General features: G+C 39.0%; 1 protein-coding gene across 6 annotated transcripts in view; it reads left to right on the top strand.

The window, feature by feature from the left end:
- Positions 1–17,191, top strand: part of RNASEH2B (ribonuclease H2 subunit B) — an 84,497-nt gene that overhangs the window by 42,552 nt on the left and 24,754 nt on the right. For all 6 annotated transcript variants that reach the window (XR_009516840.1, XR_011246249.1, XM_059996132.1 and 3 more), the window contains exons 6-9: positions 2,153–2,217; positions 3,843–3,948; positions 6,345–6,426; positions 15,212–15,254. Coding sequence is in view for 4 of the 6 variants with exons in the window: in XM_059996132.1 (XP_059852115.1) it covers positions 2,153–2,217; positions 3,843–3,948; positions 6,345–6,426; positions 15,212–15,254 (296 nt within the window). In the remaining 2 variants the exon portion in view is untranslated. The remainder of the gene's footprint in view (positions 1–2,152; positions 2,218–3,842; positions 3,949–6,344; positions 6,427–15,211; positions 15,255–17,191) is intronic.

Below are 17,191 nucleotides of genomic sequence, written 5' to 3'. Positions count from 1 at the left end.
ATAACTAATACTAAGTATTTGATGTGTGCCAGATGTTGTGCCATCACCTCATTCAATAGGTGACTTCCTGAGGTGACATCGTGCGCTGGGGGTGTAGGAGCCCCAGCAGTACGGCTCATAGCCTGGTCTCCACTTCTTCTGAACCAGCATTTCCAGAGGGAAAGAAGGGGCCTGCAAGGGGCTCAGAGAGTGAACGAGAGGGAGGAAAGCTATGGCAGGTTGTAGAATGTCCTTTCAGGAAATTTGGAGGTAGAGACAAGAGACAAGTGAGTGGCAGAGTCAAGGTGGGATTCCTGGGAGAGACCTGACCACTGAGCCTCTATCGAGATAGTCTCGGGCAATGATCAGAACGTCTGAGACTCATTCAGCAGCATACATGTTCTAAGTGACTGCTGTATGCTCTTAGAATTCTCCCTATTTTTGTACAAAGAAATATTATATCACCTCCAGGGAGGCTGAGTCTAGCCTCACCTGCCTTGGTTCCACAGCACGCTGTTTGCCAAGCAGTCCTGGCTCCAGGAGAGCAGGCATTGCGCCTTGGAATTCTCAAACTTCTGGCAATGCCAGAAGTGGGTCCCTCATTTTCATTATTCCAGTGACGTGTCCTGAGGAGATGGGTGCAAAGGTCCAGCACCCACTCCATCCACCTCCTATTGCCCACAGTGTTGACGACCACAGGCTGAAATGGGGAGGAAATGTGCAAGAGCTCAGGCCAGCCCTTCCCCATACCAACCGTTCAGTGAAACTTCAAGCAGTTTAACAGACTGCTGAAAAACACCCCTGAACAAGCAGTTTCCGTTTCCCACCATGATCATGAGGAAAGAGAAAGCGTCATTCTGTGTAATTCAAGCAGAGTCACATGTGGCGAGTTTGCATCTGGTCGTGGGAATTCCAGTGGTCACGAAGGTAACTCCTGCATGGAGGCGGGAGGCCGGAGTGGAAGAGCTGCGTCTGCTGACTGCACAGAAAGCAAGAAACCCTGTGAATGAAGTGTTACCAAGGAAATAACGGCTTAATATCATATACCATGTATGACATTAAGTCGTTAGATTACATAAAGCTAGCTGGATTGTGAGGAGAAGAAGTATAATTTATATGAGATGAAACTTTTATCTCCATAAAGGGCCAGATTGAGCCTATCATTACTCTAAATTCCCCTGAAATAGCTATGGCTATATTGGTAATACATTGAAAGATAGATATATCTTTTCTTCTTTCTCCACTAATCCCACCAGAACAGCACTAAATAGTTAACAAGATTCTTTTCCTGAATGAATGCAATGAACTTCATAGGCACCTGCATTTAGCTTCAATTTTCTTTCTTAGGATTTCCGTTTTTATTTTACAAAAGGAGTCTTTCATTGAAAACATTGAGGTGAGCTTAAAATTATTCAGAAAAATTAAGATTGCTCGGTATGTTAATTTGCTGAGTTTTAAAAATTACCTTTTGAGACGATGACTAGATTTATTGTGGTGACCATTTCAGAATGTGTATAAATATCAAATCACTACACCTGAAACTTAATATGATATTGTATGTCAGTTATACTTCAATTAAAAAATTACCTTTTCTCCAGATTTATCTGTAGAATTGTTTTCAGTTTTATTGAGAAATAATTGACATATATTACTGTGTAGGTTTAAGTTGTACAAAATGATGGTTTGATTTACATATATTTTGAAATGACTATCAGTAGATTTAGTTAACATCCACCATCTCGTATAGATACAATAAAAAGAAGGGAAAAAAATTTCTCCTTGTGATAAGGACAGTTTGTATAATTTGATAATTTTCTTAAATTTCCACTCATTTAATAGTTGGTTGAGAGCTGAGGTATCCCAGTTCTGTTTAGGGATTTTTTTTTAATGTCTCAAGTATGTTCCCAGGGTTATAAATTGAGTTTTTCAAAAGTGTAAAATATTAGGATTTTTTTTTTTTTTTTGACCGCGCCTCACGGCTTATGCGACCTTAGTTCACCAACTAGAGATTGAACCCAGGCCCTGTCAGTAAAAGCAGAGTCCTAACCACTGGACTGACAGGGAATTCCCTGAAATATTTTAAAACCGTTATCTTGTATACGATATAAACTTACGAGTTTATTTTTTGTTTAATCCACTGCACTGTCTTTTTTTTTCTTTTAATTTAATCCAGAAATAGACAAGAAGAAATATTACAAGTACAGCAAAGAGAAGACATTAAAATGGCTGGAAAAAAAGGTACGGTACCTCTCCAATGCCTTGTGGCAGAAAGAGTTTAATGCTCCTTTTTAAACATATTTAGAGAAGGTAGTAAGCCTGACCCCAAAGACCATCTTGAACATCAACTGCAAGAGAGAAGCTGTACAAAGACCTCCAAGTGGGAGAAGAATCTTTGGCTTTTCATTCTCCCTAATTGATGTATTGTTTTAGCTTGATGTGTTCCTTTGACCTGCATCCCCATTTCCCTGTGGTCCTCACCAGTGAGAATGAAGAAGTTCTTGCTATTTGTTGGTGTAGACTTGAGTCTTTCAAGCCAGGTGATACCAGGGCTACGTGCACTTGATGCTGTCAGTCCTATAGGCGTCTCAGAGGTCGACGTTGCTCACACATGACCCACAGGGGACCAGGCAGATGGGATTCAGGCTTAGTGTCTGGATGCTGAAGAGGGGTCATCTTCCAGGCAAACCCTGTATCTTAATGATCCTAAGAATTAGACCAATATAAGGTCTTGGGCAGTGTTTTTCAAATCGATTTAGTGGATCACAATCAGTATTTCTCTTAGAATGGAATGGAATAGGATAGGATAGGATGTATTAAAAGATAGCACAGAGTATGGGCAAGTATTAAGTATGACTGTATGAAACGTACTTATATATGTTTTGGGGTATTGGGTTGCTGTGTATTTCTTATTATGGGTATAGTAAAGGAAAAAACAAAAGAGCTACTGGTCTAAGGATATTGCACACTTTCACCGTGACAAAGAATCTCGCCAGACCAGATCTATGGATGACAAAGTTTTTGTAAGTTCAGTGGATACCAGTTCTAGTACTGATTCCTAAGATTCTCTTCTACCTTGTATGTGAAAAACATGTTTGTAATATCATGTTACTGAGCACATTGGGAACTTGGGAACATAGAAATGAACCTTGCAGAATTAATCAGGTTCTTATGTACAGAGTGGTGAAAAGATTTGAAAAGTACCCATGTTTCACTTTTCATTTGCTTTAATGGTAAGTAGTATTTGCATTAGTGGAATTCTGTGTAGGTGAAGAATGAGAAGTACTGAGCAGAAACTTGGCATTTTGTTTTTGCTCTTAGCAAATGATAATGACACAAAATAGCAAAGTGAGGTTTATGTTTATTGATTGTGTTTCCTTTCTTAAATTCCTAGGAAGTGAGAAATTTATATTATTTATTCTATTTAGAAAATCATTACATATAAGCTTTGTGCCATTTTCTGTACTAAGAGCTTAACGTACATTAACTCATTTAATCCTCACAACAGTACTATGAGATAGGTACTATCTTTATCCCCCTCTCATAGATAGAGGCACAGAGAGGTTAAGTAACTAGCCCATGGTCACAGAGCAAACCCAAGCAGCCTGCCTCCAGAATCAGGGCTCTCATATTGTGTAGGCCTTAGGAAGTCCATGTACTGAGCTCATCCCGTAGTGCTGTTACTACCCTTCACCCTTCTTCAGATGTGCAGCTGTCTCTCATCTTGTGATATCTGGTGAAGGTATTTCTAGATCCTCGGCTACTTCTTCCTGGATCTTAACTGGATTGAGGACTGTCTGGAAAGTCATGGGGTTTCTAAAGTTAGTTGAAAATACCCTGATATTCCCCTTTCGTTTATTTCATAGGTTAATCAGACTATGGCAGCGTTAAAAACCAATAATGTAAATGTCGGTGCCCGGGTACAGTCTACTGCATTTTTCTCTGGTGACCCGGTTTCCAGTGACAAGGAAGGTAAGTAAATCATTTCATCAGAAATTATTTTTGTCTGGAGTAAGTTGCTGACCAGAGTAAATGCCAGTCTTATGATTTTAAAATCTTAATGTCTCAGAAGCTTCACATTCTTGCCGATGTGTTCTCATAGATCTTGTGGCAGGTGTGCATTTTATTTCAGAACCAAGTAGTACTTCTGCCGTAGTTCACTTCTTTCACTAATTGATACTTAAATCATTCATTCAAGAAATATATATTTTGCGCTAACAGTAATAACAGCCCTCACAACCCTGGCTATCATTTATTGAGGGTGTGTTGTGTGCCAAGCCTTTTACTAAGCTGCCAGTGTGCACACATTAGCCCATCTGACCCTCCATCTAAGTCTCATTTTACAGTGAGAGTCCTGAGGCTGTGTCCAAAGTCACACAGCTAGTAAGTGGTAGAGCTGAGCTACTAATGGAGCTTGCCTGACTCTTAAGCCCACACTCATAACCTTCTTGTTGTACTGTTCGTGTGGCACAAGGATTTCCAATGAGCTGTATCTGTTTGCATCTTACTCTCAAGAAGCATAGGTCCTACTGTAGGTCTCAATATTTTGATTTTAGATGAAACTTTATTCAATTGGCAGTTTTTTCTTTTAGGTTATTAAGGTAAATTTTTTGCTTTTTTACAGTGTAGTGTCCTCTTATTTTTATATGTGTAGTTGAATAAAAACAGCTATCTAATACAATTAACTTTCTGAAATGGTAGGACAGACATTATTCTGACTTTAAGCTCCAATTCAGTGTTCCCCTGTTCCAGTATACAACTCCAAAACATCAGAGTTTCATCATTAAAAAAAAAAAAAAGAACTAGGAACGGTGGCCTGTTGGTAATTCAGGCAATCTTCGACTCGCAGAAATCCACCTTACAGTATGTTGTACATATGGATAATAGCTGGCTCCTGCCATTCTGGGAGTGGTAGACTTGCCCTTGACATCTGAGTTTACCAGCTGTCAGTGTCTTTGATTGGCTTTAACAAAAGAAGAGAAGGGACTGAGTCAAATGGCTGGACAGATAGACAGATGCATGGATGGATGGATGGATGGATGGATGGATAAAACCATAGATTTTTGTTAAAGTAGGAGAAGGGGTGTTAGAGGTTATTTAGACAGATCTTCTCATTTTAAAAATGAAAACCTGTGGTCTTAGAGAAGCAGATGACTTATTCAAGGTCACCCATCCTAGCTAGCAGGCCAGGTCTTCTGCTCCGAGGCCAGTGTTTGTACCAATCTCTAAATATGAGTCTGGGCTTGGCTACATGACCATTTAGGTTCCCAGCCATAACGTAAGCTTTATACTCTGCATTCTTTCTTTTTTTAGATCTTTAGCTTGTTATGCTACCAGAAGAAGCAAACAGATGATATATTGGCTTTCTTAGAATAACTTTGTCTATTCATGACTCATTAGATAATTACTAACTCAGAACCATGAGCGTATTTTAAGAAGGGTCCAGTGATAACTTTCAGTTCTGTGCTGGCAGTGAAAATCTCTTACTGAAGACTTTTTGAGAATGAGGTGGACCAGGCAGTAGTCACTTCCTAAGTAATACTGAGGCAAATTGTTATCCTAACATTGAAGGTAGAAGAGAAAGGAAAAAAAGAAGAAAATGATATCCCAGCAACAAACCTGGTATATTGCTTTTGGTAGTTTATATCCCCTTGTGATTATCCCATCTATTAAGTTTGATTATCCCCTAGTATTCTACAAAAAATACTGAATTAAGGAACAGAGCTTTAAAACAGATTTTCTCTTATGTTCTGTATTTAATTGATACCAGAGTTTCATTTTAGTACTGAGAATCCAAATACTTTAGAAGTAATGATTATACTCTCTGCTGAGTTTTGTTTTTTTCTGTTTTTTAAGGCATTTTATTAGTTTGGGGGTATATATAACATTCAGGACTCTTATAAAGCAAGTACTTAATAGAGACATATCATGTATTATTTCTCTTAAATGAGCATACTCATTTACTGTTAAATAATTAGATTTATTTTATATTGAAACAGACCTAGAAAAGATTAGCCTTTTAAAAAGACATGAATATTTCATATTGTTACATCTGATTTTTGAACTTTATCCGTATTCAAGGGCCTCAGCTAAGAAAAGAACCCTGAGTTTTTACCTGTTATTTAGTGGGCATCTACTGTATTGTCCTTGATTATCTCATCATATCTTTGATATCATCCTACATGTCCATCCATCAGATTACCCCACTACTGTGACAGATAGATATGAGCATCCCCGTTTCACAAAAAAAAGCTTCAGTGACTCTCTAAGGCCAGACAGTGCCAGAATTTGAACTCTGGTCAATTTGACTGTAAAACTACCATAATTATTACTAATTTTTTTTTCATTCTCCATTCTATTTCTTTCAGAGGATTATATTTGTTATGCCCATGGTCTGATATCGGATTACATCCCTAAAGAATTGAGTGATGACTTATCTAAATATTTAAAGTAAGTGTGGTTCAGCTTTAGTCATAACTAAGCATAATTGTGCTTCTTGGTTTCCAAGAAATAGGGTTTCTTTATGGCTTATATCACTTTTTCTGATAAGAGATTATTCTTGAGTTATGTCATAGACTGTATGATTTGGAGGTGATTTTTAATGGATAGTTTTTTGATTGGAACAAGCTGATTTAATGGATACTAGTTGTAGGAACCCCTGAGTGTTAGGATTGGGGTTATCGGTTGTTTTGATATTAGAGGGTAAACTGTGTTAAAATTTTATCCCCAGCCAGACTTAACTAATTTGGTTCGTGGGAAAGAAAGAGTAGAATGGCAGAATAGAATATTTTTGAAAGTTATATTTAAAGGTTTTGTACCATTTTTATTATCATTAGATGTTCACTAAGTATTTTTATTATGCCCAACACTTGGAACTCAATGAAGAATGAAGCACAATCTGTGTCTTTGAGGGGGAAGAAGGGTTTGAGAATGACCTGATTTGTGTTCCTTCCTTCATAATGATCTTTAATAAAATATAAAGACTTTATCTTAGGCTGAAAAAAATGTTTATTTTCTGTATTTTAGCAACTGTTGTTCAGATTTCATGTGTGTGATGATTTAATAGCCTTTCCTGATTCTTATAATAATTTTTTCCTCTGATACATGAATATAAGATGACTTTTTAATAGATACAGTTGCTGTTTTTAGCAAATTGCATCTTAGGTCCTACTTTAAAAAAACAATTAGTAGATACTGGTTTCTGTAGTATAGTAATATAGTATGTTGAAAGCCTGCTTTGAATTGATAAACATATCCTTCTGTTTAATATTTTCCTGCATTTCTTTGTACCTGCTTATCTTGTTAGAGACTTTATGTCTTTGTATTCCATTTTTTTTAATATTATTTTTCTAACATCTTTATTGGAGTATAATTGCTTTACAATGGTGTGTTAGTTTCTGCTTTACAACAAAATGAATCAGTTATATATATACATATGTTCGCATATCGCTTCCCTCTCGCGTCTCCCTCCCTCCCACCCTCCCTATCCCACCCCTCCAGACGGTCACAAAGCACCGAGCTGATCTCCCTGTGCTATGCGGCTGCTTCCCACTAGCTATCTACCTGACGTTTGGTAGTGTATATATGTCCATGCCTCTCTCTCGCTTTGTCACAGCTTACCCATCCCCCTCCCCATATCCTCAAGTCCATTCTCTAGTAGGTCTGTGTCTTTATTCCTTTCTTACCTCTAGGCTCTTCATGACTTTTTTTTTCTTAAATTGCATATATATGTGTTAGCATACGGTATTTGTCTCTCTCTTTCTGACTTACTTCACTCTGTATGACAGACTCTAGGTCTATCCACCTCATTACAAATAGTTCAATTTCGTTTCTTTTTATGGCTGAGTAATATTCCATAGTATATATGTGCCACATCTTCTTTATCCATTCATCTGATGATGGACACTTAGATTGTTTCCATCTCCGGGCTATTGTAAATAGAGCTGCAATGAACATTTTGGTACATGACTCTTTTTGAATTATGGTTTTTTCAGGGTATATGCCCAGTCGTGGGATTGCTGGGTCATATGGTAGTTCTATTTGTAGTTTTTTAAGGAACCTCCATACTGTTCTCCATAGTGGCTGTATCAATTTACATTCCCACCAACAGTGAAAGAGGGTTCCCTTTTCTCCACACCCTCTCCAGCATTTATTGTTTCTAGATTTTTTGATGATGGCCATTCTGACTGGTGTGAAATGATATCTCATTGTAGTTTTGATTTGCATTTCTCTAATGATTAGTGATGTTGAGCATTCTTTCATGTGTTTGTTGGCAGTCCGTATATCTTCTTTGGAGAAATATCTACTTAGGTCTTCTGCCCGTTTTTGGACTGGGTTGTTTGTTTTTTTGTTATTAAGCTGCATGAGCTGCTTATAAATTTTGGAGATTAATCCTTTGTCGGTTGCTTCATTTGCAAATATTTTCTCCCATTCTGAGGGTTGTCTTTTGGTCTTGTTTATGGTTTCCTTTGCTGTGCAAAAGCTTTGAAGTTTCATTAGGTCCCATTTGTTTATTTTTGTTTTTTATTTCCATTTTTCTAGGAGGTGGGTCAAAAAGGATCTTGCTGTGATTTATGTCATACAGTGTCCTATGTTTTCCTCTAAGAGTTTGATAGTTTCTGGCCTTACATTTAGGTCTTTAATCCATTTTGAGCTTATTTTTGTGTATGGTGTTAGGGAGTGATCTAATTTCATACTTTTACATGTACCTGTCCAGTTTTCCCAGCACCACTTATTGAAGAGGCTGTCCTTTCTCCACTGTACATTCCTGCCTCCTTTATCAAAGATAAGGTGACCATATGTGCGTGGGTTTATCTCTGGGCTTTCTATCCTGCTCCATTGATCTATCTGTTTTTGTGCCAGTACCATACTGTCTTGATTACTGTAGCTTTGTAGTATACTCTAAAGTCAGGGAGCCTGATTCCTCCAGCTGCGTTTTTCATTCTCAACATTGCTTTGGCTATTCGGGGTCTTTTGTGTTTCCATACAAATTGCGAAATTTTTTGTTCTAGTTCTGTGAAAAATGCCAGTGGTAGTTTGATAGGGATTGCATTGAATCTGTAGATTGCTTTGGGTAGTAGAGTCATTTTCACAATGTTGATTCTTCCAATCCAAGAACATGGTATATCTCTCCATCTATTTGTAGCGTCTTTAATTTCTTTCATCAGTGTCTTATAATTTTCTGCATATAGGTTTTTGTTTCCTTAGGTAGGTTTATTCCTAAATATTTTATTCTTTTTTTTGCAATGGTAAATGGGAGTGTTTTCTTGATTTCACTTTCAGATTTTTCATCATTAGTGTATAGGAATGCCAGAGATGTCTGTGCATTAATTTTGTATCCTGCTACTTTACCAAATTCATTGATTAGCTCTAGCAGTTTTCTGGTAGCATCTTTAGGATTCTGTATGTATAGTATCATGTCATCTGCAAACAGTGACAGCTTTACTTTTTCTTTTCCGATTTGGATTCCTTTTATTTCCTTTTCTTCTCTGATTGCTGTGGCTAAAACTTCCAAAACTATGTTGAATAACAGTGGTGAGAGTGGGCAACCTTGTCTTGTTCCTCATCTTAGTGGAAATGCTTTCAGTTTTTCACCATTGAGGACGATGTTGGCTGTGGGTTTGTCATATATGGTCCTTATTATGTTGAGGAAAGTTCCCTCTGTGCCTGCTTTCTGGAGGTTTTTTATCATAAATGGGTGTTGAATTTTGTCAAAAGCTTTTCTGCATCTATTGAGATGATCATATGGTTTTTCTTTTTCAGTTTGTTAATATGGTGTATCATGTTGATTGATTTGCGTATATTGAATCCTTGCATTCCTGGAATAAACCCCACTTGGTTATGGTGTATGATCTGTTTAATGTGCTGTTGGATTCTGTTTGCTAGTATTTTGTTGAGGATTTTTGCATCTATGTTCATCAGTGATATTGGCCTATAGTTTTCTTTCTTTGTGACATCCTTGTCTGGTTTTGGTATCAGGGTGATGGTGGCCTCGTAGAATGAGTTTGGGAGTGTTCCTCCCTCTGCTATATTTTGGAAGAGTTTGAGAAGGATAGATGTTAGCTCTTCTCTAAATGTTTGATAGAACTCGCTTGTGAAGCCATCTGGTCCTGGGCTTTTGTTTGTTGGAAGATTTTTAATTACAGTTTCAATTTCAGTGCTTGTGATTGGTCTGTTCATATTTTCAATTTCTTCCTGATTCAGTCTTGGCAGGTTGTGCATTTCTAAGAATTTGTCCATTTTTTCCAGGTTGTCCATTTTATTGGCATAGAGTTGCTTCTAGTAATCTCATGATCTTTTGTATTTCTGCAGTGTCAGTTGTTACTTCTCCTTTTTCATTTCTAATTTTATTGATTTGAGTCCTCTCCCTCTTTTTCTTGATGACTCTGGCTAATGGTTTATCAATTTTGTTTATCTTCTCAAAGAACCAGCTTTTAGCTTTATTGATCTTTGCTATCGTTTCCTTCGTTTTGTTTTCATTTATTTCTGATCTGATTTTTATGATTTCTTTCCTTCTGTTAACTTTGGGGTGTTTTTGTTCTTCTTCCTCTAATTGCTTTAGGTGCAAGGTTAGGTTGTTTATTTGAGATGTTTCCTGTTTCTTAAGGTAGGCTTGTATTGCTATAAACTTCCCCCTTAGAACTGCTTTTGCTGCATCCCATAGGTTTTGGGTCATCGTGTCTCCACTGTCATTTGTTTCTAGGTATTTTTTAATTTCCTCTTTGATTTCTTCAGTGATCACTTCGTTATTAAGTAGTGTATTGTTTAGCCTCCATGTGTTTGTATATTTTACAGATCTTTTCCTGTAATTGATATCTAGTCTCATAGTGTTGTGGTCAGAAAAGATACTTGATACAACTTCGATTTTCTTAAATTTACCAAGGCTTGATTTGTGACCCAAGATATGATCTGTCCTGGAGAATGTTCCATGAGCACTAGAGAAAAATGTGTATTCTGTTGTTTTTGGATGGAATGTCCTATAAATATCAATTAAGTCCATCTTGTTTAATGTATCATTTAAAGCTTGTGTTTCCTTATTTATTTTCATTTTGGATGATCTGTCCATTGGTGAAAGTGGGGTGTTAAAGTCCCCTACTATGAATGTGTTACTGTCGATTTCCCCTTTTATGGCTGTTAGTATTTGCCTTATGTATTGAGGTGCTCCTATGTTGGGTGCATAAATATTTACAATTGTTATATCTTCTTCTTGGATTGATCCCTTGATCATTATGTAGTGTCCTTCTTTGTCTCTTCTAATAGTCTTTAAAGTCTTATTTTGTCTGATATGAGAATTGCTACTCCAGCTTTCTTTTGGTTTCCATTTGCATGAAATATCTTTTTCCATCCCCTTACTTTCAGTCTGTAAGTGTCTCTAGGTCTGAAGTGGGTCTCTTGTAGACATCAAATATATGGGTCTTCTTCTTGTATCCATTCAGCCAATCTGTGCCTTTTGGTAAGTGTAGCATTTAGTCCATTTACATTTAAGGTAGTTATCGATATGTATGTTCCTATTCCCATTTTCTTAATTGTTTTGGGTTCGTTATTGTAGGTCTTTTCCTTCTCTTGTGTTTCTTGCCTAGAGAAGTTCCTTTAGCAGTTGTTGTAGAGCTGGTTTGGTGGTGCTGAACTCTCTCAGCTTTTGCTTGGCTGTAAAGGTTTTAATTTCTCCATCAAATCTGAATGAGATCCTTGCTGGGTAGGGTAATCTTGGTTGCAGGTTTTTCTCCTTCATCACTTTAAATATGTCCTGCCACTCCCTTCTGGCTTGCAGAGTTTCTGCTGAAACATCAGCTGTTAACCTTATGGGGATTCCCTTGTGTGTTATTTGTTGTTTTTCCCTTGCTGCTTTTAATATTTCTTTGTATTTAATTTTTGACAGTTTGATTAATATGTGTCTTGGTGTATTTCTCCTTGGATTTATCCTGTATGGGACTCTCTGTGCTTCCTGGACTTGATTAACTATTTCCTTTCCCATATTAGGGAAGTTTTCAACTATAATCTCTTCAAATATTTTCTCAGTCCCTTTCTTTTTCTCTTCTTCTTCTGGAACACCTATAATTCGAATGTTGTTGCATTTAATGTTGTCCCAGAGGTCTCTGAGACTGTCCTCAGTTCTTTTCATTCTTTTTTCTTTATTCTGCTCTGCAGTAGTTATTTCCACTATTTTATCTTCCAGGTCACTTATCCGTTCTTCTGCCTCAGTTATTCTGCTATTGATCCCATCTAGAGTATTTTTCATTTCATTTATTTTGTTGTTCATCATTGTTTGTTTCATCTTTAGTTCTTCTAGGTCCTTGTTAAATGTTTCTTGCCTTTTCTCTATTCTATTTCCAAGATTTTGGATCATCTTTACTATCATTATTCTGAATTCTTTTTCAGGTAGACTGCCTATTTCCTCTTGATTTGTTAGGTCTGGTGGGTTTTTATCTTGCTCCTTCATCTGCTGTGTGTTTTTCTGTCTTCTCATTTTGCTTATCTTACTGTGTTTGGGGTCTCCTTTTTGCAGGCTGCACGTTCGTAGTTCCCGTTGTTTTTGGTGTCTGTCCCCAGTGGCTAAGGTTGGTTCAGTGGGTTGTGTAGGCTTCCTGGTGGAGGGGACTGGTGTCTGTGTTCTCATGGATGAGGCTGGATCTTGTCTTTCTGGTGGGCAGGTCCACGTCTGGTGGTGTGTTTTGGGGTGTCTGTGGACTTATTATGATTTTAGGCAGCCTCTCTGCTAATGGGTGGGGTTGTGTTCCTGTCTTGCTAGTTGTTTGGCATAGGATGTTCAGCACTGTAGCTTGCTGGTCTTTGAGTGAAGCTGGGTGCTGGTGTTGAGATGGAGATTTCTGGGAGATTTTCACCGTTTGATATTATGTGGAGCTGGGAGGTCTCTTGTGGACCAGTGTCCTGAAGTTGGCTCTCCCACCTCAGAGGCACAGCACTGACTCCTGGTTGCAGCACCAAGAGCCTTTCATCCGCACGGCTCAGAATAAAAGGGAAAAAAAGTAGAAAGAAAGAATTAGTGAAAGTAGAAAGAAAGAAAGGAGGGAGGGAAGGAGGGAGGGAGGAAGGAAGGAAGGAGGGAAGGAAGGATAAAAAGAAAGTGATAAAATAAAATAAAGATAAAATATAATAAAGTTATTAAAATAAAAAAATAATTATTAAGAGGAAAAAAAAAAGAGGGATAGAGCCCTAGGACAAATGGTAGAAGCAAAACTATACAGACAAAATCTCACACAGAAGCATACACATACACACTCACAAAAAGAGGAAAAGGGGAAAAAATCATAAATCTTGCTCTCAAAGTCCACCTCCTCAATTTGTGATGATTTGTTGTTTAAAAGAGGGAAGGAAGGAAAGAAAGAATGAAGATAAAGTAAAATAAAATAAAGTTATTAAAATAAAAAGTAATTATTAAGAAAAAAATTAAAAAAAAAAACAGACGTTTAGAACCCTCGGACAAATGGTGGAAGCAAAGCTATACAGACAAAATCTCACACAGAAGCATACACATACACACTCACAAAAAAAGGAAAAGGGGGAAAAATCATAAATCTTGCTCTCAAAGCCCACCTTCTCAATTTGGGATGATTCGTTGGCTATTCATGTATTCCACAGATGGAGGTACGTCAAGGTGATTGTGGAGCTTTAATCCGCTGCTTCTGAGGCTGCTGGGAGAGATTTCCCTTTCTCTCCTTTGTTCTCACAGCTCCCAGGGGCTCAGCTTTGGATTTGGCCCCGCCTCTGCGTGTAGGTCACCGGACGGCGTCTGTTCTTTGCGCAGACAGGACGGGGTTAAAGGAGCAGCTGACTCGGGGGCTCTGGCTCACTCAGGCCGGGGGGAGGGAGGGGCACGGAGTGCGGGGTGAGCCTGCGGCGGCAGAGGCCAGCGTGACATTTCACCAGCCTGAGGCGCGCCGTACGTTCTCCTGGGGGAGTTGTCCCTGGATCCCGGGACCCCGGCAGTGGCTGGCTGCACAGGCTCCCCGGAAGGGGGGTGTGGATAGTGACCTGTGCTCGCACACAGGCTTCTTGGTGGCAGCAGCAGCAGCCTTAGCGTCTCCTGCCCGTCTCTGGGGTCCGCGCTTTTAGCCGCGGCTCGCGCCTGTCTCTGGAGCTCCTTTAAGCAGCACTCTTAATCCCCTCTCCTCGCGCACCAGGAAACAAAGAGGGAAGAAAAAGTCTCTTGCCTCTTCGGCAGGTCCAGACTTTTCCCCCAGACTTCCTCCCGGCTAGCCGTGGCGCACTAACCCCCTGCAGGCTGTGTTCACGCCGCCAACCCCAGTCCTCTCCCTGTGCTCCGACCGAAGCCGTGCCTCAGCTCCCAAGTGCACCCGCCCTGGCGGGTGAGCAGACAAGCCTCTCGGGCTGGTGAGTGCTGGTCGGCACCGATCCTCTGTGCAGGAATCTCCCCACTTTGCCCTCCACACGCCTGTTGCTGTGCTCTCCTCCGCGGCTCCGAAGCTTCCCCCTCCGCCTCCCGCAGTCTCCGCCCACAAAGGGGCTTCCTAGTGTGTGGAAACCTTTCCTCCTTCACAGCTCCCTCCCACTGGTGCAGGTCCCGTCCCTAGCCTTTTGTCTCTGTTTATTCTTTTTTCTTTTGCCCTACCCAGGTACGTGGGGGGTGTTTCTTGCCTTTTGGGAGGTCTGAGGTCTTCTGCCAGCGTTCCGTAGGTGTTCTGTAGGAGCTGCTCCACGTGTAGATGTATCCCTGGTGTATCTGTGGGGAGGAAGTTGATCTCCGTGTCTTACTCCTCCGCCATCTTCCCGGAAGCACTCCCTATTTTTTTTATATTCTTTACTGCTGAAATTTTTAAGTTTTGGTTAAAGACTTGAGGAGAAAGATATGTCAATTAAACTCTAATAGAAGAAAAGTAAAGTTTGTATGACTTTTTGTCAACAGTTAAAATAATTTTCACTTTTGTATATATTCTAGATTCATCATTTATGATGAAAAAATACAGTACCAAAATGCAAATTTTTAGAGGCTAAAGAAAAGCAATTCCATTTCAGCAAATGACTTCTCATTTTGTTCTTTCTCAGACAATTCCAATACTTAGAATTAAGGAGGCAAATGAACATTTATTCACTTAGAAAAATTTCACTCTTTCCACTGAGGTGATTGAACATTAAGATATATGGAGGTGAAACTACTAGATGAAAGTAGGACTTACTAAATCTGAAGTTGGCCCAGTTTTTCTGTTTGCTTGTCTATGAAAAACCATGACTATGATTTTTATTTTTTACTCCTCAGGCTTCCAGAACCTCCAGCTTCAGTGCCAAGCCCTCCATCAAAGGTAAGAAGCTGTGACTAAGCTATCTTTGGAGGACTTAGAAAAATATTATACTTTTGCCACATAAATTTAGTTTAGTATATTTTAAAACATACTTCATTCAACTTATGTGGCATAAAGATTATACTGGGTTCTTCATCAGTATTTTTATTTCTGTGGCTTTTACTTGAATGATAAAGTGCTGTGAGAATCAAAGAGTTGATTTTAGCTGGATACCTATGTCAAAATATTAAAGAAGTATAATGAAAATTAAGTCTTCTTGAGTGAGCTAGATCCTGTAATTAACTTTATTAATCACCAGGAATACTCTAGAGCTAAAACTCATTTTTCCAAATATAATTGTCATGGGCACAAAGGCACATAGAGCATGATTTTTGCAACACAGAGAAGCTATCAGTGGAAAACCGTTCCCCTTCCAGATGTTCTCAAACTGCCACCCACAGCTCCTCTGCACTGTGGGCTATGGCCTAGGTTTGTCTCCCAGATATAGGGAGTAGAGAAGCCAGCTATAAACCACACTTGAGAGCAAAGAGTAGCATCCCGAAGTCCAGGCGTGATCGCAGAACAGTGAGCGCTGCTCAGACACAGGGAAGTAAACACGTGCAACAGCTTGTCAGTGAGGGCATTCTCCTGCCAGAAGAGTAATGAGTGCTTTGCAAATGAATGTAAGGTGGGTGTTAAACAACTTTCCTTTTTCCCTGCTTTCGAGGTGACCAACATACTCAGGATATTTTTTTTTTTAACATCTTTATTGGGGTATAATTGCTTTACAATGGTGTGTTAGTTTCTGCTTTATAACAAAGTGAATCAGTTATACATATACATATGTTCCCATATCTCTTCCCTCTTGCGTCTCCCTCCCTCCCACCCTCCCTATCCCACCCCTCCAGGCTGTCACAAAGCACCGAGCCTATATCCCTGTGCCATGCGGCTGCTTCCCACTAGCTATCTACCTTACTACATTTGTTAGTGTGTATATGTCCATGACTCTCTCTCGCCCTGTCACAGCTCACCCTTCCCCCTCCCCATAACCTCAAGTCCGTTCTCTAGGAGGTCTCCGTCTTTATTCCTGCCTTACCCCTCGGTTCTTCATGACATTTTTTTTTCTTAAATTCCATATATATGTGTTAGCATACAGTATTTGTCTTCTCTTTCTGACTTACTTCACTCTGTATGACAGACTCTAGGTCTATCCACCTCATTACAAATAGCTCAATTTCGTTTCTTTTTATGGCTGAGTAATATTCCATTGTATATATGTGCCACATCTTCTTTATCCATTCATCCGATGATGGACACTTAGATTGTTTCCATCTCCGGGCTATTGTAAATAGAGCTGCAATGAACATTTTGGTACATGACTCTTTTTGAATTTCGGTTTTCTCAGGGTATATGCCCAGTCGTGGGATTGCTGGGTCATATGGTAGTTCTATTTGTAGTTTTTTAAGGAACCTCCATACTGTTCTCCATAGTGGCTGAACCAATTCACATTCCCACCAGCAGTGCAAGAGTGTTCCCTTTTCTCCACACCCTCTCCAGCATTTATTGTTTCTAGATTTTTTGATGATGGCCATTCTGACTGGTGTGAGATGATATCTCATTGTAGTTTTGATTTGCATTTCGCTAATGATTAATGATGTTGAGCATTCTTTCATGTGTTTGTTGGCAGTCTGTATATCTTCTTTGGAGAAATGTCTATTTAGGTCTTCTGCCCATTTTTGGATTGGGTTGTTTGTTTTTTTGTTATTGAGCTGCATGAGCTGCTTATAAATTTTGGAGATTAATCCTTTGTCGGTTGCTTCATTTGCAAATATTTTCTCCCATTCTGAGGGTTGTCTTTTCATCTTTTTTATGGTTTCCTTTGCTGTGCAAAAGCTTTGAAGTTTCATTAGGTCCCATTTGTTTATTTTTGTTTTTATTTCCATTACTCTACGAAGTGA

The sequence above is a fragment of the Delphinus delphis genome, chromosome 18 (assembly GCF_949987515.2).
Source record: "Delphinus delphis chromosome 18, mDelDel1.2, whole genome shotgun sequence".
Lineage (NCBI taxonomy): Eukaryota > Metazoa > Chordata > Mammalia > Artiodactyla > Delphinidae > Delphinus > Delphinus delphis.
This window is presented reverse-complemented; position numbering and strand designations above follow the sequence as displayed.